The sequence below is a fragment of the Maniola jurtina genome, chromosome 5 (genome assembly GCF_905333055.1).
Source record: "Maniola jurtina chromosome 5, ilManJurt1.1, whole genome shotgun sequence".
NCBI classification, from domain to species: Eukaryota; Metazoa; Arthropoda; class Insecta; order Lepidoptera; family Nymphalidae; genus Maniola; species Maniola jurtina.
Window position 1 is genome coordinate 6,782,439 of NC_060033.1, and position 24,596 is coordinate 6,807,034.

General features: G+C 38.5%; 2 protein-coding genes across 3 annotated transcripts; both read left to right on the forward strand.

The window, feature by feature from the left end:
• Nucleotides 1-6,204: 6,204 nt before the first annotated feature.
• On the forward strand, nt 6,205-17,152 carry LOC123865781. Its single transcript, XM_045907013.1, has 3 exons — nt 6,205-7,049; nt 7,107-7,557; nt 17,105-17,152. Exons 1-3 carry the CDS (start codon nt 6,205-6,207, stop codon nt 17,150-17,152), a joined length of 1,344 nt encoding a protein of 447 aa, XP_045762969.1.
• A 597-nt stretch (nt 17,153-17,749) lies between these two features.
• LOC123865746 (chymotrypsin-like elastase family member 2A) lies at nt 17,750-23,243 on the forward strand. Of its 2 annotated transcripts, none has more exons than XM_045906966.1 (8): nt 17,750-17,970; nt 18,481-18,758; nt 19,422-19,604; nt 20,354-20,567; nt 20,741-20,850; nt 21,250-21,417; nt 22,238-22,394; nt 22,870-23,243. In XM_045906966.1, exons 1-8 carry the CDS (start codon nt 17,949-17,951, stop codon nt 23,094-23,096), a joined length of 1,359 nt encoding a protein of 452 aa, XP_045762922.1. In that variant the 5' UTR covers nt 17,750-17,948; the 3' UTR covers nt 23,097-23,243. The 2 variants fall into 2 exon arrangements, with proteins under 2 accessions (XP_045762922.1, XP_045762923.1); XM_045906967.1 differs by having other exon boundaries at nt 17,750-17,829.
• The last annotated feature ends 1,353 nt before the right edge of the window (nt 23,244-24,596 follow it).

Consider the following 24,596-nt stretch of genomic DNA (forward strand, 5'->3'; position numbering starts at 1 on the left):
GATCTACAACATACCTAATGTTAAACTAAAAATGTCCTTGACATGATGTTGTTTACATAGGTATGTCATTTTAATTTCGAAAGTGTGTAGGCTAAATATTATACCTATTTTACATAGTACCTATGTCCCAGTTCTTAGATATTCTGATTAAAATATTTTTCAATTAGTTTATTTTCATGAAAAAGGGTTTTAAAAGTAATAAAAAAATATAAAGGCTGTGTAGTTGTCTCATCCGCATAATAATTCATGTAATGTTTATATTTAGAGGAATATGCAGCGCCCAGATAAGTTGACAAGACTTAAAGGTGTTAACAATCTTTAAGACATAATATATTGATACAATAAAATAAAGTAAATTGTAACTAGAAAAAAAAATCTTTTTTGTGATGTATCCACAAAATTCACGGTTTTTGAATTTTTCCATTTCCTTGCGCTATAAGGTATTGCTACTTGAAAACATTTATGATTCAAGGCCAACGGAAAATACCTCAGAAGTTTTGATTCCTTGACGGGTCTTAACAGACAGACGGACAAAGAACGAAGTGATCCTATAAGGATTCCTTTTTTCTATCGAACTCTCAAATCTAAAAAATTAAGTTCAATGTACTAAGTGTATCACCAACTTTTGCGATTTCTTAGTAGGTAGGTACAATATGCAAACGTAGCCCTTAGAAACCAAGAGTAAAACGATATTAAACACATACTACAGAATCGACTAGACTAGCTATTTTAATTATATTTGAACCAAAGTAGAAAATTTCAGGCTCTATTGCAACTTTTCTAATAAATTCAAAAGCCATTCGAGGGAAAGAATAGATTATCTTAAATATTTCACATTTTTGAAAAGATAGCTATAGAAAAAATGCCAAAATAAAAAAAAAGATTCCGACAAATTGTCGAACCTCCTCCTTTTTCGGAAGTCGGTTAAAAAAGCACTTGATGCGAATGTATATTTTTAATACAGTTGCTCAAAAAGTGACGTATTGCAGGGACGTATAGCGTTCGGGATGTGGGCTATTACATACTCGTGCTTTTTTTTTACCTTTCCCGCACTCGTGCTTTTTCTTTCCCAACTGTCAAAATAATGTCTATTAAAAAGAAAAACAAACCATGAAGTTTTTACTAAAAAAATTTTTATGATTCATGCAAATACGTATATTTCTAAAAAGAAGCTACTAATTTGTTTCAATATCAGATTTAATGATTTGATTGAATGAGTTTGGTTAGGTTTCATTTCATTTCATCTCATTAAATTTCATTTTCATTTCATATCAATAAAAAACTTCTACTGAAGACTTGGCTGTATGGCATAGTTCCCTTTGCCTACCAGAATGGGTGAAGAAAAAAAAACTCTGCTTATATTCTACGGTTGGCGCCATTTTTTAGAAATTTTCTTTGCGAGTTTAGTTGTTGGTTGCACAAAATGAGTGATTTCGACCCTAGTTTTTTATATCTATTAACAATAAAGTTGTTTTAAATTAAATTAAATTAAGTTAGTTGAGTTTATTTTGTTTTTATTATTATATTAAATTGCTTCATTATTTCGCAACTGTATTAAAAATAGTCGTTCAGTACTCGTGCGGAACCGTCATTGCAACTCGTTCCGACTGTCAACCCTCGCCTTCAGCTACGCCTCGGCTCGGGTAGACATTTGTCGGAACTCTTTGCAATGACAGCCTTTCCGCACTTGTAATGAAATATACTATTTCAGTATGTTATTAGGGAGGATATTACCATCACTTACATATACACCAATAACCATTTTTCTGTGATTCAGTTTAAACTTAGGGTAATTTTCCACTTAATTCTACTATCCTACTTAATGCACTCTATAGACCTATTTTTGATTTTCTATTTTTATGGAACCGATTTTTTTTTTAAATTCTTGTCTTATTATTCTGGTTGACAGAAATTATTGATCTTGCTAGCTTTAGTCTTGTTTATGGACGTTATTTTTCGGAAATGAATAAAAAAATGTAAGTACTCCTAAATTCTTAGGTAGTGATCATTTCTAGGTCTATGGACGAGTATTATCTGAGCCGGTAGCTAATTAGCGAGGTAAAGTGCCAGCTTTAACGCCAAATGAGATGCTTTGTTACTATCTCTCTAGGCACCTATAACAAACCTACTTGCTTATATTTGTTTTAATTACTAGCAGATGTCAATGACTTTACCCTTGAATGAACTTGAACTCTTCTTATTATGAATCCATGCTTCTGTGATGCTAACGAAGGAAGGATTCATGGGTTGGGAAAGAAGGATAATCAGTTTTGAAAATCAGTTTTCTTGGTTTCGAAGTAGCTATACCTTACAGGATTACCTGTTCAGTAAGGTAACTTAGTGGGTAAACCTCTAATGAGGCACTACTTTACCTCCAATGGGACCCTATTAGACTCTGCCGTCCGTCTGTCTGTCTGTCTGTCTGTCAGCGGACTGTATCTCACGAACCGTAAGAGAAAGAGAGTTAAAATTTTCACATAATGTGTATTTCTACTGGCACTATAACAAAAAATAATAAAAATACTAGAATGACCGCCATTAAAATAACAAAAAAAATATTGAAAAGTGTTATTTCTTATTGATTCCTTTTTACTTGTACGGAACCTTGTATGGTATGGAACCCTTCGTGGGCGAATTGGATTTACATTGGATTTACATTACACATTTTTTTACCTTTCCATACTGTCCAGTACCTACCTATATGATGGTATTTATTCTAAAGTACCGAATACTCAGATGCGATTCAAGAACTAGCCACAACAAATGCATGGTACGGTGGCATTTCAAATTAAACTAGTAATATAGAATATAGCTGTGAGAATAATAATTCAGGATTCGAGTGAACTAGCCATATTAGAGTTCTATTTACTCGTAGCAAAGAAATAGCCTGGTACGTCTTAGTTATAGCATGCAACTACAAAATAATATAAACTACTCATAATTTATTTTTGATATTCTTCAAAACTAACAAATCACCCAAGTTGCAACAAACCGTCAAAGTTATAGTAAAATGTTAGTAAATAATGATCAACACCACAACAATACCAATTATTTCCATTTCCCGGCGAAATGTCAAGTTCTAAATATAGCCGGTGAATTTCGGAACGTAATCGCGCCTTAACACGAAATAACCTAATTAACATTCTAACTGAAATAAATCCTGAAACTTTCAGCGCAATTACCAAGTTTCTATCACATTTTAAACTTGTCCAATTTCCACAACGCAAATTAGTTATGGTAAGCAATGTGAACCGTATAATTGCTGCATCGATTAAGGTCGCGTTATACCCACATTGCATTTACCTAATAGATACCTTCGTAAAAATTACCTTCCCCTACCTAGCATGCTCCCGGTATTTAACTACAGTCTGCAGTTTAAACAAAAGAAAACATATCAAAATCTTTATTTATTTGTGGCTCTTTATGAGCCAATTTGTTTATTATTCCAAGCCATTAACAGATTTTTTGTTTATTTTACAGTCTACCAATATTTTTACTTCTTCTTCACTTAGGAGTTGTGGGACTAGCTGCTTCGTTGGTCTACTTGATCATGATGTCAATCCTGGTCCGCGTATTGGACAGTGAGTGAGGGAATAGAGAATGCACCTATGATTATGCACACACAAATGCCCTTTAACATCTTCTGCGTAGTTGGGTAGTCGGCCAGGAATTAAAGGCACTCTAATTAGAATAACTATTCAAAGGCGGAACTTTTGCATTACATTTTCACCGTGACATTGTAGAATGTCAAACCCCCATGAAACACGCGATTCCACTAAGTAATGATGTTGTTATCTATGTACACATCCGCATTTACTTTTTCAAGGTTTGTTTGAGGTGTCTTTTTGTCGGTGTTAGCTTTTTAGCATTATTCCAATTTCATGCTGTACAGAAGAAGCTGCTATTTTTTCCAGGGTTGGAGTTTCTAAAATAAAATTGTCACAATATCATGTGATAACACAATCTAAAAGTAGATATGTATGTAAAAAAAAAACCTTTATTCGTGCAAATGCAATGCGCATCGTTCATATAATTGAGTTGAAACTTTGTACATTTGTTGTTGGTACATTCGTTCGTACTCCACCGTGAGCAATTCCACCCTCACCACCTGGGTGCCTGGTGCACTTTAACCGCCCGTTGTGCCAGATCTTTTTCCACACACATGCAAACTGTGGAATCAACTCCCATCGGCGGTGTTCCCATTAGAATACAAGATGGGGTTATTCAAGGGGCGGACCAACAAATTCCTGAAAGGTCAGCAACGCATCGATGCGCGGCGCGGTGGTTCTTCTGGTGCTGCAAATGTTCATGGGCAGGTGACCCCTGCTCTGCTCGTTATGGGTTTTTTTTAATAAAAATATGTAGGTAGGTATATTAAACGAACTTAGCTATGAATTATAATATGGGTCACTTCATTCGAAGATCGAGCTGTTTCCATGTAATTTACTCTACTTTTTGATTTATAGGTACAAGTACAATATTACTTTATATGAATTTAATGTCGTATATTTTACAATACTTAATATTATTAGTAAAGTTTGGTTTCTTGGAATTTAAGAATACCACAAAGCTATCAATCTTTGGACATAAAAAAATATGCGCTAATAATATTATAATTTTACGCGTCCCGAATGTTTGGGGCAGAACAGATCCTGACAGACATTTGGAGATGAAAATGTAGCTTTGGATTACATGAAAATGTGGTTAATTCTTTAGTAGGTACTTGCCTCACAGCCCTAAACTGAAATGATAGGTCTAATAATATTGCTTCTATTTCATTATGATCCCTGTGGAAAAGGCTACCACTAGATGTAGACCTGTCAACTTAATTTACTTTAGGGAATGTAATTATGAGAAATTAGCCATAATATTGTGATGAGTTGAATTTTAGTATAGAAGCAGGCGTTATTTTGCGGAAGTCCATGATATACAAGAAACCAAAAGCTTAATTTACTATAATTTGCCAAACCAAAGAAATCTGTATGGTGCAACATGCAGCATGCGATATGCACCGCCCGCCCTTCCACTAATAAACATGCAGGAAAAGCCAGCCACCAAGCCAGCCATACGCACCATCACCACGCAGCACCACACAAATCCCAAAACCACTCGACGCACGTTTCTCACCGACACCGGAGCATAATCAGGAGATGTAGACCTTACAATGCCTAATTTCGCCCCGACACCGGAGTATCCTCAGGAGATATAGACCTTACAATGCCTAATTGCAAAGTCACAATTTAAATTTTAGCAACAAGGTAGCGAATATTTTGAAGCATACCTATCTTTCTTTCTCTCTGTAATGTAGAGCTTTCCAATAATATAAGCACATGCCAAAACCTCTTGAGAAATTTTTGTGCATGTATCCCAATGTAACCCTACCTTAATAATCTTAATAAGTAGGTGTGGAATCCGTTTTATTTTATTATTTTGTTTCCTGTCCTTTAAAATGCCTTCCTTTAAAAAAAAAGGAACCGCTTTTAGGATTGATTATGGACCATAAATTTTAATACATACTTACCTAAGTTTTATTCATAACTAGAGGATGCCCGCCACTTCATCCGCGTGAATGTAGGTTTTGAAGATCCCGTGGGAACTGTATGGTTTTCCGGGATGTCAATGTCAATAACATGGACGCAGGCTACCTCGGTACCAAATTTCATACAAATCGGTTGAGCGGATGGGTCTTTAGGAATCCCGTGGGAACTCTTTGATTTTCCGGGATAAAAAGTAGCCAATGTCCGTCCCCGGGATATAAGCTAACCCTGTACCAAATTTCGTCAGAATCGGTTACACTGTTGGGCCGTGAAAAGGTAACAGTCAGACAGACAGACAGACACACTTTCGCATTTATAATAATAATATATAATATTTGAATAAATATGAATAAATAATAATATTATAATTTGAATAAATATGAATATGAATAAATAATAAAAAAAATTGAAGAAATAATAAATAATAATATATAATATTTTATAATAATAATATATAATTGGCCGTGTGGCACCGGCAGAGTAGAATGTTGCCACCCCCTCTCATCCCGTGGGTGACGTAAGAGGCGACTAAGGGAACTGGGGAACTGATTAACATCTAAGTTCCCCAAAGCTCGGCGCGCTGGCCGCAAACAGCCTCCTCGGGGACCTGAGTGGACCCCGAGTGATGTAACCACCACTCACCCCCCCCCCCCCCCCCCTTTATATGATGGATAACAAAACAAGGAATGAGCGAATAGGGCCGCTGCCTGGGGGTCGCCAGGGCGCGCCTGGAGCTGGCGCTGGGCGTAGCAGCATGCGGGCCGCCAGTGCCACCAGTCGACCGGCGCTGCCACCTAGCCGGTCGATATATCCATCATCCCCACCAGATGGCTTGGCTCCGACAGGGTCCACCAGAGCCCAATCTTCGGCGCCCGCCGCTGGTGGTGTACGCCGCATGCGCTGGACTTCTCTCATGAACGAGAATGTCATGCGTGCGTACTACAGGGCGACAGGAGGGGAAACCGGACGGACTGGCTACCGAGCGGCAATGTACCGCGAGTTCCTGCTGCTCGAGCCGAACTTAACTGTCACGGAACAAAACCTGGCAGACCGGGCTCGGTATATTCAGCGTTCTAACATCTTCAACGCTACCGAGCTCGAACGATTACGACGTGAGGCTGTTCCGGAAGTCTCAGCACCTACCGCAGAGCAAATCGTCTCCCAGGCGGCGCCTGTCCGCGAGGAGACAATTACCACGTCACAAGATTTGCCTGTGGAGGAAGACACTGAGGGAACAGTCTCCCTTGATATAGAGCGGATGAGAGGGATTCTAGAAGAGGCGATTTCTGAAATCCGGAGCGCTCCTCTAGAGAATCGTCCGCGGCTCTCCCGACTTACACTAAATGTAGCGACGCGGGATGTCATTGAGGCCATAAACAAAATGCTGCCACAACATCTGGAGAGCAGCACTGGCCTGGGTGATACGGCTTCTATTATCTTCGGTGCGGCGCTAGCCGTGCACCGATTCATCGGTGCCAAGACTCCGGGACCGGGGCGTGCTGCTGCCACAAGGCGCAGCGCGGAACCGGCCTGGAAGAAGAGAATAGAACACCGTATCACTCTGGCCAGAGTCCTCATTGGCAGACTGCAAAGCTTCAGGTCGGGCAACACTAGGCCAAGGATTGTGCGCTCTGTTAGAGTTGCGTTTAACGGGTGTGGGGTCAGGTTGGACCAGCCTGACATTGCGCAAAAGCTAACAGAGCGCATCGACGACCTGAAGCAGAAAATCGCTGCATGGGGGAACCGCATCCGACGATACTCGGCAAGAGTCGAGCGATTTCAGCAAAATCGTCTCTTCTCGAGTGATCAGAAAAGGTTCTACAAAAGACTGGAGTGCCCAGCAGTCTGCTCTACCTCTCAACGACCGGACCCGGCCGACCTAGTCGCTTTCTGGCGGGGGGTGTGGTCGAGAGAGGTGGAGCATGAGGAGGGGCCTTGGATTGCGGCGGTAGAGGAAGCATGTGCCAGAATAGAACCGATGAACCCGGTCGCCATCTCTGCGGAGGATGTAGCTGGTGCAGTAAGGCGGGCTCCGAACTGGAAAAGCCCGGGACCCGACGGACTGCATCACTACTGGCTGAAAGGTTTTTCGGTTTGCCATGCGACCTTGGCTCGACAATTCCAAGAGGCTCTCGAGCAGAGGGCACTCCCGAGCCTTTTCACTACCGGGATCACTCACCTAACTCCAAAGTCCACCGATGCCACCGACCCGGCTAAGTATCGTCCCATTACGTGTCTTACTACCATCTATAAGACACTGACATCCGTTCTGAGCCTCAAGATCTCCCGTCACATAGACGAGAATAACATCATGTCTGGGGCTCAGAACGGATGTCGGGGCGGTGGTCGTGGTACTAAGGAGCTCCTTCTCATCGACTCCGTTGCGGGCCAACTGGTCAAACGCAACCGTCGGAATTTCTCCGCCGCCTGGATCGACTACAAAAAGGCATTCGACTCGGTGCCCCATTCATGGCTCTTAAGGGTCCTTGAGCTGTACAAAGTTGACAGTGCAGTTCGAGACTTCCTTGAGGCATGCATGGGGCAATGGAGCACGATCCTGTGTCTCCATGGTGAGCGGTTGGCGGCTGCCGATGACCGGATAAGGATAGGACGGGGTATCTTCCAGGGTGATTGTCTGAGCCCGCTATGGTTTTGCCTGTCTCTGAACCCACTTAGCACCCTGCTGGAGGGCTCGGGGACAGGCTTTCAGTTTCGGAGAGGAGGTACAAAAGTACCTCACCTTCTGTACATGGATGACCTCAAACTGCTGGCACCCAATGCCACCCGCCTGAGGGAGCTGCTGAACATCACCACTGAGTTCAGCAATTCCATCAGGATGGAGCTTGGACTGGACAAGTGTGCGGTCATACATGTGGAGAGGGGACAGGTTACTCATTCGGCCGAGATTAGTCTCGAGCCATCCAACATTAAGACCCTCTCCGAAGCTGAGTCATACCGGTATCTGGGCATGTCACAATCTCTGGGTGTAAAAGAGGCGGACATGAAACAGTCTGTTTGCGAGGCCTTTTTTGGCCGTCTGACAAAAATCTGTAAAAGTTATTTGTCAGGCGCCAATAAGGTCCGAGCTTATAACGGCTGGGTTATGCCCGTCCTCATGTACACCTTTGGCGTGCTCAGTTGGACTCAGACCGAACTTGACGCCCTGGACAGAAAAGTCCGCACGACTATGACTCTCTATCGCATGCACCATCCAAAATCGTCTGTGATGAGATTGTATATCCCCCGGAAGTGTGGAGGTCGAGGCGTATTAAGCGTCAAGACCATGCATAACCGGGAGATATCCAATCTCAGAACCTACTTTGAGACGATGAGGGGGTCCCCCATGCATAGAGAGGTCATAGAATGTGATAAAGGACTCACTCCACTATCCTTAGCCAAAACCGAGTGGCAGAAACCGGTGGTACTTAGCACTTCTGACCGGAAGACCGTATGGAAGGAGAAGGAGTTGCACGGACGCTTTTTTAAAGCTCTTAATGAGCCACACGTAGATAAAAAAGCGTCCGTGCAATGGCTGCGCTTTGGTGACCTCTTCGGGGAAACTGAAGGGTTTGTCTGTGCGATACAAGATCAGGTGGTTAAGACGCGGAACTACCGAAAGTACATTCTGAAGGATGGCACTCACGACATCTGTCGAGCTTGTCGCCATCCCGGCGAGTCTCTCAGACATGTGCTTTCGGGATGTTCGGCGCTTGCCAACACTGAGTATCTGCACAGACACAACCAAGCAGCCAAAATCCTTCACCAAGAGCTTGCTCTGAAGTACGGTCTCCTGGATGAGAGGTTGCCGTATTACAGGTACACTCCGGTGCCGGTACTCGAGCGCGACGGAGTCCGGCTCTATTGGGACCGGTCCATCATCACAGACAGGACTATTCTAGCAAATAAGCCTGACATTGTGGTGGTGGACCGGGCACAGTCGAGGGTGTTTTTGGTGGACATCACCATTCCATATGACGAGAACCTCGTGAGAGCTGAGACGGAGAAAAAACGCAAGTATCTTGATCTGGCTCACGAGGTTTCCGACATGTGGCATGTGGGGTCCACCGAAATCATCCCAATCGTCATATCTGCAAACGGGTTGATCCCAGTCAGCCTCGCTCACCATCTGAGGCGACTGGGGTTCCGTGGCAGTTCGCTCGCAGCCAGGATGCAAAAAGCGGTCTTGCTAGACTCGGCTAGGATAGTCCGCCGCTTTCTCAACCTGTCGCCCTGACCCCCGGCCGTTTGGTCTCCCCTGCCGGGGCGTAATCCTCCGCCCGGTACAAATATGTATTTATGTAAATGTGTATGTAGGTTTATTTATCTTTATATATGTAAGTATATTATATTATCTTTGGCTTTTATATATATCTATTTTGTAACCGGGCGTGAGAGTAAGTTATATATATAATAATAATAATATAATTAGTATGGAAGTATGGATATATTCTCTGAATACTTTCAAGCCTACATACCTACTTGAGTACGTACTATTGTAACTTGACTCAGCAATTTTGCGTTGCTGGATGTTATGAAAATATTGTGTTTTTTTGGGGAAAAGTTGTTGAAAACAGGAATTCAACACAATTTCCTAATTATTCTATCTGTAGCGTGATAAAATAATTTTTCGATAGTAACTGCGCGACTGCATATTTGCATCTCGAGATAAATATTATAATATATCTCTGTTGCAACTAAGTAAAACTATTGCAAATTATAGCCGTGCCGAATTTATAGACGCGATTAATTTATGTTACACAATTCGATATTTGAATGCGTTGAAAAATGTAGAGGACATCAAAGAACACTCAAATCCATAATCTACTGAAAAATGCGTTCACTTCGGCTTCTTTAATAATGTGCGATGAAAATGAAATTTTATTTATTTGCTGAATATCAGTAGTTGAGTTCAAAATTATAACTAAGTAGCGAGCTTCATATTCTACTTCATAAGCATGCAAATATTTAATACTCATTAGGAATAATCCGTACAAATAATCCTGACGAGACCAAAACTTAACTTAGAGAACTTAAACATTTAATTTGTTTGTTCTCAGAAAGTGCATAATAAGGAAGTGAGTATCACATTCATAAAGTTCTTTAGGTACCTATTAAGCAAGAAGGTACCTACGTACTTTGCAAAATAAACTTCAGGAATTTTCCGTAATACTGGGTCTTTCCAGGATGATTCCCTTTTGAAACAGTTAGGTACCCTTTAGAACAAATACCTATACATTCAAGTAAAAAGGTTTTGAATAACTACCGCGATAGTTCATAATAATATTTTGTGGTTACAGCAAAAATCAAGATTGAAAAATTTAAGTCGGTACTTACCTAGGTAAGTACTAAGTACTTCTAAATTGTTTGCCAACTAAGTATTAGATTTTTATTGGTGGTTAAATTTAACCGTTACCATACCGTAACTTTAACCATTGCACCAAAGTGCATTCTTCAAATCCCAGCTTAACTGTTTTATCATTAGTGTAACTTAAAGTAGGTTAAAATTGCCACTCACAAGTGTTAATGGCATAGATATACAAAACTAGGAAATGGTAAACTTGCGATTGCGATAAATTGTCCTACTACTTATTAGTAAGACAATCTTGTCGCAATCGCATTACTTCTACTACTTAGGAATGCTGAGGACAGGCTGGTGGGATCTAAATAGAACTTTGACTTTGCTCATACTTTTAACTTTCAGTTAAACCGAGACAGATTTATGTCAGCTATATAATTTTATCTCGTTCTAACAGTGTCTTAAGTCTGAATAAAGTCAAACTGCGCTTTAGAGCTCATTTCAACCCAGGTGTAGTGTGTTCCTTTGAAAAAGCAGCAGTCCACAGGCTCTTCATTTCTGCTCGCCTACGTCCTTTGCTGAACCTAGGTCTTTCTCAACGAGCATTACTACACTTAGATCACCTTTCTCTCTTACCATCACTTCTTTACACTATCGTCGATCAAATTCACTCCACATCACATTTACGCGCTGATTTCCACTCTAGAACTTTCCAGCACCACCAAACAGGCCATGCTCACTGCCACTTCTGCTTGCTGATGGTCTGTCTTATGCCAGTGACCTTGGATCTCTTAATTTGGATCTTATCCATAGAATACTGTCCATCAATCATCCACCCAGACCATGATATTAAATCGTCTGTTAAAGTTAAAAGTTCGTACCTGTAATTTCGACCTTATAAACTAGTTGGCAAAGCTCTATCTACTTAGGGGTTTTAAATTCTTACATTCAAGACTCTTATACATTTTTATTCTTTACCCATCATTGTCGTAAGTATATGGTCACCCTAACCCGCAAAAGCTGTTGTTATCAGTGACGTGAAGGCAATAAGGAAATAGACTGATCAATTTGTGATGAAATTGCCCTTGATGGTGTGAATGAACTGACTTATATCGATTCTGATTCTTGTTAGATTAACCTTCAATTTTAAAGGAGCTTTGATCGCTTCACATAACCATGCAAATGACTTGGATGAATAAATACTCAGGATGGTATGCTCCGAAAAGTCAAATGAAGCAGGGGAACTGTCAGTTGATGAGTATGTGTGCGTTATGGAATGATACCATTCACATATGAAAATTTGCCTATTTTCCTATTTTTCCCTATTTTTCCCTTTCACGATGATTATTAAAAAATGAGATCTCATTAGATTAGTCTTTATTATGATAGTTACAAATCAATGGATGTTCGATGATAAAAATAATAATAATAGATTGCAACGTATTAAAATTTACCTACTCTGTTTTTACATAACTTTGAATTTTACAGTATAGGGCCTCTGGCCCTATTGAAAATCTCTGCTTAACAGGGTGCCCATCACCATATATACAATATAATCGTATCCTGACAGTTAAAAATTAAAAAGTTAAAAAGTCAAATATAAAAACACAATATATTCACTAAAAATATTTAATAATAATCCAAGTATGTACCAGTTGGCGATTTTGTTTAGCGTAGCTCGCAGGGTTAGTAGACTATTCACTACTTTTGGTGTTATACACCGGGCAAGTTTACATCCTTATATCGTAGATCTCTTACCAAATTACACAAAGCGGCTCTTGGGTAGCGGTTTTTTTTTTCTCTAAGCCAAATTCAAAGTTATTTATTCAAAATGGGTTCATATTTTATTTGTCTTGTGTTTTCTGACATTTATGACCTTAAAAAAATATCTAAATAAAGATAAATATTCTAGCTATCCGTATAGCGTCCCATCTTTGACCACATCACGCGTGACGAGTCCTCCGTTCGTCGATAAGGTTGTTTTGGTGGGTGCCTACTACCTATCATGGACTAACTATAACTAAATAATATTATTAATGTAGTAAGATTTTGATTACCTATTTATTTATTTCTTTATTGCACACACAAACATATACATTTACAAAAAACATAGAAGACAACATGGTAAGTACGTTGGACAGATAAAAACATACGTTTTTATCTGTCCAATTACGTAGGTACCTAGGTACTTCATGATGAATTTGGCATGCAGCTATTATGACGGAGACTGGTATATTAAATGTACTACAATCTATCTATACATATAATAAAATTGTAGAAAAGTGGTGTCTGTACAATGGAAATATATAAAAAAAAAGTAGCAGGGGTTGTTATTATATCGATGCCGAACCCGAAATTGTAATTAATTTTTTTTTGTCTGTTTGTCTGTGTGTTTGTGCACGCTAATCTCAGAAACGGCTTATTCGATTTAGATACGGTTTTCACTAATATATTGTAGTAAGCTTCACTTAGGATTTAGTGTTTATTTCATGTCAATCGGTTCATAAATAAAAAAGTTATGTCAATTTAAAGAATCACGGCGCCTCGCGCCTGAGCGTCCGTGGCTATTCCACGCGAACGAAGTCGCGGGCACAGCTAGTTTAGTAATAAGTTTTGTTTTAGTTAAATTTCAATATCAATTTAAAATCTTTTAATTAACAAAACAGCCCTTTTCGCTTAATTATATTATGATTGTCATCAAAAATAAAATATAAATTTGTCTAAATATAATGAAAAAAAAAATTGCTCATTTTTAGGCAAAATTACCCCATTTATTTTCTGACAACCCTAGACTTCAATTTGAAGTTGTGTAATTTGCACAGCACGATTACGATACGATTTAAAATTAAATTATTTCATTGAAGTGTCAAACAAAAAAATATAATCACTACGTTGTGTCAAATGCGTATCGGAAGGTGTTAAGTGACCAGTTTCGTAGAATTTATGTTGAGTTTGTGTGCGTGACGTGTAATTACAGAGATTTGGTCGATAGTGGGTCGATAGTTGTGCTTCCTTCGTTTGTACGGCGGGGTCACCGGTTGGCAAATGATCAGAATTCAGAATAGGTAAGTATAGAAATGGTAAAAGGACGAGGTTATGATTTTAAGCTTATTTCGTGTCAAACCACTTTATAAAATAAAATAAGAAAAAAGTTAAAAGTTAAAAAGTTAAAAGTTTGTCTGCAGTTAAAAAAACTGCAGACAAACTAGCATCATATTTTTATGATTTTTTGTACTGTATTTCAATGCAGTTAAATACATGTAACCTATTAAACTTAACTCAAAAGTATATAGAACTGGAGGATGCCCGTGACTTCGTCCGCGTGGATTTAGGTTTTTAAATATCCCGTGGGAACTGTTTTGTTTTCCGGGATAAAAAGTAGCCTATGTTCGTCCCCGGGATATAAGCTAACCTTGTACCTTTCGTCAGAATCGGTTAAACTGTTGGGCCGTGAAAAGGTAGCAGACAGACAGACAGACACACTTTCGCATTTATAATATTAGTATGGATAAGTAAGCCCACTTCTGCGAATGCGGGTGATTCAGTCTATAGTCTCTTCATATTTTATGCATTCATTATACTGTAGCTATCTATACCTTCTTAGTTATAGATAAATAGAAAAGTATTCATTAGACTTCGTGTGCGGCTATCGTCAACCGTTATGCGAATACGTGGATTGAATTAATTGTTTCTATTTGGAAATAAGGAAGTGGACTCTATTATTTTTCCATAGAGAGTTATGATGTTACTGGAGTAGCAATGTTCTGTAAAATTAACTCTAGTCTAACTTGGAGATTGTTCTGAGCAATAAGGTCGCCTTTGCATACATACAATTGTTTTCAGTGTTTAGTTTCTTTGTTTTGTTTTGATTATTTCATGTTTTGTGTGCAATAAAGTTTTCTACCTATCTGTCTATCTACTTGACTGGAGTAGAACGAGCTTTTTGTGGTTCAGTTTATTGGCGCCGGATCTGAGTTTACTCTGTCAGTAGTGTATAATTTGCTTCATGGTCACATTAGAGTCAATATTTCATACAGTTGATCGGCAACGGAGACGCCTAGTCTCTAAACAGAGCAATCCTGCGAAGTCACGAGAGAAGCGAGACCGAAAAGGGATTATACCGATCGACAGAAATCGCTAGAACAAACTTTAATTATTTTGCTTGGCAATGGGCAGTCGTTTGGATATGTAATTGTAGGTGCTATGGGCGTATTTTTCTGAGCAAAGTAAAAGTGGGTACGGTCACTTTCAGTCTATGTTATCTCAGTATAGGTCATAATATGGGATTCCTATTTTTCAGCATAGGGTATAATTGAATAAAACTATGCGTTGAAAATTGAAATGATGAAAATTACTGTTTTTTTTCGAATAGGTAGGTAATATATACCTTATAGTACTTTTAATTTAATTTTTGAGTACCTAAAATTTAATAAACGCTTCGCTTCTTCTTCACATTTCCGGTAAGTATTCAGTTGATTTGAAGTGAATAGCGAAACTCATACAAACATTTTCTTCTTTTTAAAGCCAGTTAAAAATAATAGCCAAGTTCGCTAGCACGTTTCCTTAAATTATATTTTCTTAGGAATCTAGGTCCAACTTCTAAGGCTAGAAGTCGTGTACCAACTGAGATAACTACGGAACCAATATGGACACAGTAATGAGCATTCGTAAACCTTGTGAGGATATACGTTTGAATATGGACACCGTAGAGTCGAAATTAAAACTGTAAAATTTCTCGTCCGCGTTTGGATCCTTCGTATCTACTCGTAGCTCTAGTGAATTTATCATCATCGTCTCGCATAAATAATATTGATCTAACAAGGGCCATCTTAATTGAATAAATGATTTTCGGTTGATGCGATCTCGCAATTTCAAAGACCCAATAGCTCTACGACCTAGACGTGGATTGAAATTCGAATTGTCTCCAGCTCAAATCCCACCCTGGAGACAATTTTGTTTTGTTGTCGTACCTACTCCTAATCCTATATAGGTAAGATATTAGGTAAGCTAGATGCTTCGTTAGAAGTGTTTAGCTGGAAAATATCCTTAAACAAAATATTATGACGGATTGCAAATCTTGGCAGATTCATTTCGTATACAACCTTTGCCTTTTTTTTTAACGCTGGGAAATGCTTTTACGCATCCCTCCCATGGGAGGGGGGTACGAACTCGCATCGCTCCCTCATTACTGAGAATCGTGGCTCCTTTCCGATAACAGGCTCCTGATAATATTTGTTCAACGTAGCATATTCTCCGCAGTGCGATAACCACAGTAGATGCTAGAATCAAGTGGTCTTCTTCAGCCGGTCCATCTAACATCTTGGGCTATACCTAAGTCCGCGTGGCCTCCTGCCTTTGATCTACTTGTTAGCATGGGGTTTTTATGCTTGCCGCATCTTTTAACTGAATCAGGTACTTATTCAGTGTTTTACAACTAAACTATCATTTTGTGTAAATAAGTTAATACCGTCTACCATTCAATCTATCATTTTAAAACTTTATAAAAATATTACATAGAAATCTATTCCACGTTTTTCTATGTCCAATTGACAGAGGGCGAGGTCATTCACCCCCGATATCAATATAACCCTAACTGTTAAGGTCCTGGTAATCTTCGAATCTCACACGGAAGTTAACTATTCGTGACTTTAGGGCATTCTGAATGGGATTAATTAGAAATTTATTGCTTTTTCTCCCGGTTGCGGCGCAGGTAAAAGATATAATGTTTTAGTTGTAGGTATTGTTTGAGAGACTTGTAATATGGAAAATCAGCCAAGTGCGAGTCAGACTCTCGCACCGAGGGTTTCCGTACTCCGGGTATTTTTCCGACATTTTGCACGATGAATCAAAAACTATTATGCATAAAACAAGCAAGCAGCAGAGAAGCAGTTCCTTGAAAGATCCCTATGTCCAGCACGCTGACGATAACTATTATTATGAATATAATATTACTTTTATTTATTTACTAGGCCTTACTTATGCCCTATGTTGTTAGAGGTTACTTCTAATGCTACTCGCGCGTACAACAACTGTTCAAACAAGTCAGTCGGGTGAACGATTTGCAGATGCATGCGTGACGAACGGATATACAGACTAACATGAAATTGTATTTACTATCTATACTTACTAAATAAAAGAAGTAATATTTATTTATAATATTAATTAAAATTATATGTTTTACAACGCCATCTCTGAGACAAGCATAATATCACTAAGTGAATGTACTTGGCATTAACCTCTTTCCCGTTTAAACTCTATTTTTGTTTTTCAGTCTCAGCTGTGTTGGATAGGTGGCGCAGCACTTCGTGAAGAAAATTGAAGAAAGTCCGCGAACTTAATTGTCGGGAATTTCTTTTGCAAAATAATTCGCGGGTTGACTTTTTTGATGATGCCGGCAATAAAACATTTTCTTAGGACCACTATATTATTAGTCTTGTGGTACCATTTTTGTAGATATTATAGTACCTACCTACCTATGGATTTTCATTTTTTTTTAATCTATTTTGTGGGCCATCTATTTATAAATTAGAGCTATCAAATGAAAGAGCTTTCTTGTTTCTAGAGCTGATTCTAACTTTGAGCTAATAGCCTACGGATCGAATACATTTCTATATTTTTAGCTTCCTTTATAAAATCGGTTAAAAAAACCTAAGTTCATCATTATAATTATTTTAGCCATAGTTTTTATACCAACTTACACCAAATCATTTGCATATCCTGAATAACTTAATGTCATCCTGAAAGCAACTCTGAAAATATCACTATTTTTTTTAAATAAAAAGTGGATTACAGAAACCGTGGATTGAAACTTACTTTTACATGGTTACCTAGGTAGCTATACCTAGCTATTGGAACTTTAGGAGTCACAGGTTATCAATTTTGTAGTAGTATTATACTTAATAGGTATTTACACATTATCAGCTTCAGACCTCAGTTGAATCAAGTCATTAAAAAAAAACTTGGCAGACTGAGACTGCGAAATTATTAAAATGATCTGTAAGTAGAGTTGTGACTTATTAGTTGTACTCACCTACAATAATATAACTTTTTCATCATTTGAAGACAGTGGTTGTGAACTAGAGTGTATTCTAGCGATAAAGTGTGTGGTGCAAAGAATGTCTACATTTAAACAAATAGGTAGGTATCTACCCACGAGAAAGCATTATTTTACGACCCAACGATAGACCTCATAGGCGTCTTCTATAAGTATATTAGTAGGTACCTATCAGATTTGAGAGCATCATTTTTAGGTCCAACAATAACTAGGTACAATAATATTCAATCAAAGTATAAAAAATCACTCTGTCTCCCTAAGATTTATTTGAGGATATTGAATAACATTTTTTATTCATTTTTTAGGTTTTTATAGGGCGGCAATCTTGAAATTTTTAGTATTAAGTAATTGGTGTTATAGCGGCAATAGAAATTCAAATGCTGTAAAAAACTCAGGTCTCTATCTATTATGGTCTATTATCTTAGTAATGGCGTCCTGTTGGTACCCTTTGGGTATGGAACCCAAAAATGAGCACTATGCTATTTAAACTAGAGTATTTTTATGGTAGTTCTATGACCTGCACACCACTGCTATTAACTAAGCTGGAAATTCTATTTGTCTAGTAAATACATATACTTACGGGAAACTTCTAGGTATGTACAAGAAGATGAAGCGGATTTTACTGATCTTTACGTCAATTTGGAAAATCATCGACGCCAACAGTATCCCAAATGGCATGCCTTATGGAAACCCAATTGTAGCAGTGTATCCTTGTAATGATTCAAGAGATATAGTTGTATGGTATGATACTACCCTGCCACCGAAAGAAAGGAATCAGTACTACTTGTATGTAAACAAAGCATTGCCTTTACACGCTTCTATAGAAGTTAAGTTTAATGCCGATGTGAATATTATTATGCAAATCAGAACGGTAAGTTGAGTAACGGCTGAAACTATATAATAATATCAATCCGATCTGAAACCTGTTCAATAACTATGATGATAATATGATAAACAAGTTTCGGTTTTTTAAAACCCCGTGGGAACTCTTCGATTTTCGAGTATAAAAAGTAGCATCTGTCATTCCCCAGGATGTAATCTATCTCTGTAGCAAATTTTGACTGTGAAAAGCTAGCAGACAGACAGACACACTTTCCCTCTGTGGTATAAACCGATTCCAAGTCCTTTATCTCACTTTCTATGGGCTAATGTTATGTAATCGAATAAAAAAACTATACCTACTTACTTACATTTCAAGTTAATTAATAATTTTCTTTTAAGTAAAATCAAAAATATTAAACTACTAGTCTATATCCGATGGATAGTAACTCTGTACCTACCATGTATTTTAGATGATGTCCGTGGGCTTAGGTGTTGTAAAGCCCGTAGAAACTCTTTGATTTTCCGCAACAAGAAATAGCCTATTTCCGTCCCCGGTATGTACCTACTAAGTCTGTACCAAATTTCGTCATAACCGGCGGATGAGCCGTAAAAAGCCAGCAGAAAAACAGACAGACACATTTTCGCATTTATAATAATATTAGAATGAAATTCTGGATAATATTTTATTAGAATTTTAGTTTATTTATTCAAGGCAAATAACACGTTCACGACACTTTCCATGAGAAATGGTACAAATGTATCTCAGCAATATAGGACAACTGATCCGTATCACATTTTCTACGGCTACAAGGTGAAGGGAACTGCTCCCGGAAGGATCCCTTATGTGACCAGCGTCAAAATCAATAACGTAGAATACTGCAATCAACCGAATTTGGTAAGATACCTATCTTCCTAAAACAATTTTCAGTATTTTGTGTACTGCGTTTGAATAACAGACATCGCAGCCTTTGTTAACAGAAAGTAGCTATATTTGTTGCAAGTTGAAAGCAGTTAAGGTTTACCTTTACCTGCTTATAAAGTTTCATTCAATCAATCAATCAGCCTGTTTCGTCCACTGCTGGACATAGGCCTTCGCGAGAGTTTGCCAACCCACACGCGTTCCTCGTCAACACACTTCCCGCTACCTTCTTAAAGTTTTCAGTTCAGTGGTTTGGAGGTTGCCCCACACTGCGCTTGCTGGTACGCAGTATTGACCCCAGAACACGTCTGTTCCGATGGCTACCAGTTCTCCGACCGACATGGCCTGCCAACTGCCACTTCAGCTTGCTAATTTATTGGGCTGTGTTGGTTACTTTGGTTCTCCCACGGATTTCCTCGTTACGGACCTTGTCTCTCTGAGAGACATGCAACATAGCCGCTCCGTATCACGCTGAGAAAATCTGACTTTGTGGACGAGGCCAATTACTCTGTATCCACTTTTTATTGAGGATATTTAGAAAATTATACTTTTAGCTGTTCGCCTTTCTGAAAACTAAAAATAACATTTTTAACATAAACTACCGTTTAAGTAAACCTAGGTCAATATTTTTTGAATATTATTAACTAATAAACCAATTAATATAAACCAACTGTACAGTCTGTCATCGACACAATTATCTCCTTACTGTACTCCTCACATTTCAGCACTTTCTTGATGCATACGCTGCGGACACCGTTGACGATAAGACTCCCCAAAATTGCGGTAGACGCAAAATTGGCCATGTCGAACTGATAGTTAATGGCGCCCAAACAAAACCAGGCGACTGGCCGTGGCATACGGCAGTATATAAATTTGACTACCCATCTATTAAATATATCTGTGGTGGAACTCTTCTCTCCAAACATTTTGTTTTAACAGGTAAAGAAGTTACAAATTCCATGACCTGCTATTTAACTAGGTCATCTTTAGTCCCTTTTAATAAAACATTACAGTTTCTCTACATTAGTTTATATACTGTACTGTTACCTAACCATGTTTTTTGGGATTGCAATAAACTGATTCTATGCTTATTTATTATTTTATACCTACAGCTGCTCACTGCGCTAGTGTGAGGGGAGTCTCACTTTCGGCAGATATTCTGAGCGTTGTTCTTGGGAAATACAATTTGTTTGGAGGCGATGTCGGATCTCAAGAAAGAGAAGTACGTATGTTCTTTAATTTCTTCATTTTACTTAAAATCTAACTAAGAGACACGTGAACTAGTTGCGACAGCATATAATTATCATATCAGTGATTGTGCTGGGTAAGCAACGTTGTATCAAATTTGTACCTGGAAGGGTAACTGAATTTGGAAATCCGAATTCGAAGTTTTCTTTTTGGAAATTGGACGACCTATTAGTAACAGAGATTAGATTTGATAATAGTAATAATAATCCCCTAGGATAAGTTGTATACGGGGGGGATCTGGACGTCAACTGCACTACTATTCCAAGCAATCCCGTGCTATTTATTACGTGGTTACTGGAAAAAGATGATGACCCTTAGGAGTGTATAATAGATATGAGAGCTGAAACATCACAATTAATTTTTTTTCGCTTAGATTCACAGAATAATCATCCACGAAGAATTTCAATATCGGTATTTACATAATGATATTGCTCTTCTGAAGATGAAGACTGAAGTTGTATTCACAGACTACATTCAACCAGCTTGTCTATGGTATGATAAAGCTAGTGAGAAATTGCTGACTGATGAAATTTTGGGCACGGTAAGCTTAAATAACATTAGAGTAAGTTATGAAAACGTTTCTAATACACGTACGAATCACTAAGATGTAAAACGCCCTTCCAGCCCCGGTTTTTCCGTTGTGTCGAACTTGAGTACCTACCCTGATTTCAAAGGGAAGAGGCGTCTTCCTTAGCAAGCCCAATAATCTGTCCCAACCTAGCCGTTTATTAATAAACATGATTGTAATCAATTGCTTATACCTGATAAAAATCAATCTTATCTCACTTAAACATATATATAAATTATATGTTTTATTTGAAAAGTACCCATAAAAATAAAGCGCATGAGTACTAATTCAACCGTCCTGCCATATACCATCAGAGCACCATAATGATCTATTGTAACCCAAACCATGTGGTTTAGGTTACCATGTAGGCACAATATTATGTCTGCAAAATTCCAACTAATTGGAAGTAGAAAAATATGTTTACCAATTTCGACGAAATAGCAACATTATGAACAAGTCAAACTAAAAACTCAAAATTTAACAACCCCCGACACAAAAACCTCTATAAGAAACTAGAAAACAGCTGATAACTTTCAAACGGGTGAACCGATTTTCTTCGACTATAGCTAAGAACATCCTTGATCAAGCCACCTTTAAAACAAAAAAAAACTAAATTAAAATCGGTTCATTCGTTTAGGAGCTACGATGCCACAGACAGATACACAGATACACAGATACACACGTCAAACTTATAACATCCCTCTTTTTGGGTCGGGGGTTAAAAAGATTTTAAAACGATAATAGCCATTGATTTTGGAAGCACCACCCCCTAGCTACATTGATTTTGTTACAGGTTGTAGGCTGGGGTTTTGACAGCAGTGATACCTTATCACGCACCATCAGACAAGCGCAGATGCCCATCGTGGCAGATAGTGTTTGCATGACAAGTAACCCGAACTTCTACACTTCAATTCTAACCGATAAGAAATTCTGCGCTGGTTACCGAAATCGTAAGATATTTTCATTACAATATATTCTAATAGTATCAGGTACTATCACCTTAAGGTTAAAACCACTATGGGGTCATTTTTAATGGGGTTTCATGCAAATGTAACACATAGTGTTATGTGTTGTACGATGGTACAGATTACGGAACTCTTCATGTGCGACTCCAACTCACACTTGACCGGGATTTTATGATTTAGCCTTTTTTCACTACATAGGGTCTGCAGCATATACCCACCTCTAGCCTATTCCGAGTGATGATGCAGTCTAAGATGGAAAAGGGTTATTAACTTGGAAGGGGTTTGATGGTTTCTTTAAACCCATACCCTTGATCGGCTTCTACACGGCATCATACCGGAACCTTGACCGGAATAAATCGCTTGGTGACACGGCTTTGCCAGTAGAGTGAAAACTAGCCACGGCCGAAACCACCCACCATAATATACCACGTATAATTTAATTAGTTATAATATTTGACAGAGACTTCAGCCTGTAACGGTGATAGTGGCAGCGCTTTCCAAGTCTTCATTCCAGACATGGTGCAGCGAAACGTTGACACACGCAATCCAGGGACATGGCTTGTTCGAGGCATAGTATCACTGACAGTTTCCCGGGAATACGCCGCTATATGTGACCCAGACCAGTATGTGGTGTTCACAGATGTTGCCAAGTATATCAGTTGGATTCAAAATTATATATTGGATTAAAAATAGACCTATAGGTACTAGTGCCGATTTTGATGACACTTTTATATACCGACTAGAATATATTTTTTCTGCTAATGCAATTTGGAAAAGTAAAAATAGCCTTTGAAAGTTTGAATCACACGACCGATATTTGAGAGGCAGCACTTACCTACCCACTGCTTTTATTGAAGTATACTTAAGGAGAACATACACAAACTAAGTCTTTTGATGGTTTTTTAGCTTAGCTTTAACTTTCAGTGCCAGTCTTGCCAGTCGTGTTAGATATTTACTCTTTTTTAACAATGTAGAAAAATAAAATAAATATCATATTATCAATCAATAACGTACTGCGATTTTGTATAAAGTATAAGTAGCCTCGGATTCAAATCGGACATAATATGACTAGAAATGTTAAAGATGTAGACTAAATAGCATGGATTTGGATCAGAGATTGGTGAGATTAGAGCGTAAGCAAAATCTGAATTCGGTCCGAGTTTTTTATATCCGTATTTTCACAGATTCGGATCGGATGAGTGCGTAATCGCTCTTAAAGTTGTGATTTTATATCTCTTTTTTGGCACATAAAACTTAAAGCTAGCGTTATCTAATTACTATACAAAACATGCCCGCGTGGAATTGTGCCAAGAATACTGGCTGCATTTCCACGCTAGACAGCCAGACTGATCCGTTGGCACATTAATATTAATCCGTTGACAAAAACCTTGTTAACAATATTAGAAGGGCTCAAAAGCCGGAGCCACCTATTCATTAACTTCCGACCCAAAAAGAGGGGTGTTATAAATTTGACGTGTGTATCTGTGTATTGTTGTTTGTGGCATCGTAGCTCCTAAACTAATTAACCAAATTTAATTTAGTTTTTTTTTTTGTTTGAAAGGTGGCTTGCTCGAGAGTGTTCTTAACTATAATCCAAGAAAATCGGTTCAGCCATTTGAAAGAGCTATCAGCTCTTTTCTAGTTACTTCCTACCTAGGTTTTTTACCTTCACTTATCGGGGGTGTTACAAATTTTTAATTTACACTTATTCTATAAGTATTTTAGTAAGACAGCATTGGTCGCTGTATAAAACTTGATCATGCTGGTAGAAGCGACGAGCGGACGGCAAATCGCATACCATGCGAGTCTTATCTTGCTGTGCACGTCTAACAGGTTTTTTAGATTGCCGAGGATGAGGAAAATACACTAAAAGATTAATTTTTTTATGTAAAAATTAATATTAAATATTTAATTTGCGTCATTTCAATACCTGTTGGTATTGAAATCAATAACCTGTGATACCCCTGTACTATTTAAGGCCGATTCATACCAAGCACGTACACGTGACACGTGCGTAGTGACGCGCGTGAATCCGTAGACATAACTGCACGCTTTATGTCTACGCGAACGTTAACGCCACGCAAGCGGTATACCATGTCTCATACAGTTCCATACATTACAAGTTACAACGCAATGGTACGCGCTACGTCTACGCTTACGCAACGCTTACGCAGCCTGTATGAACGA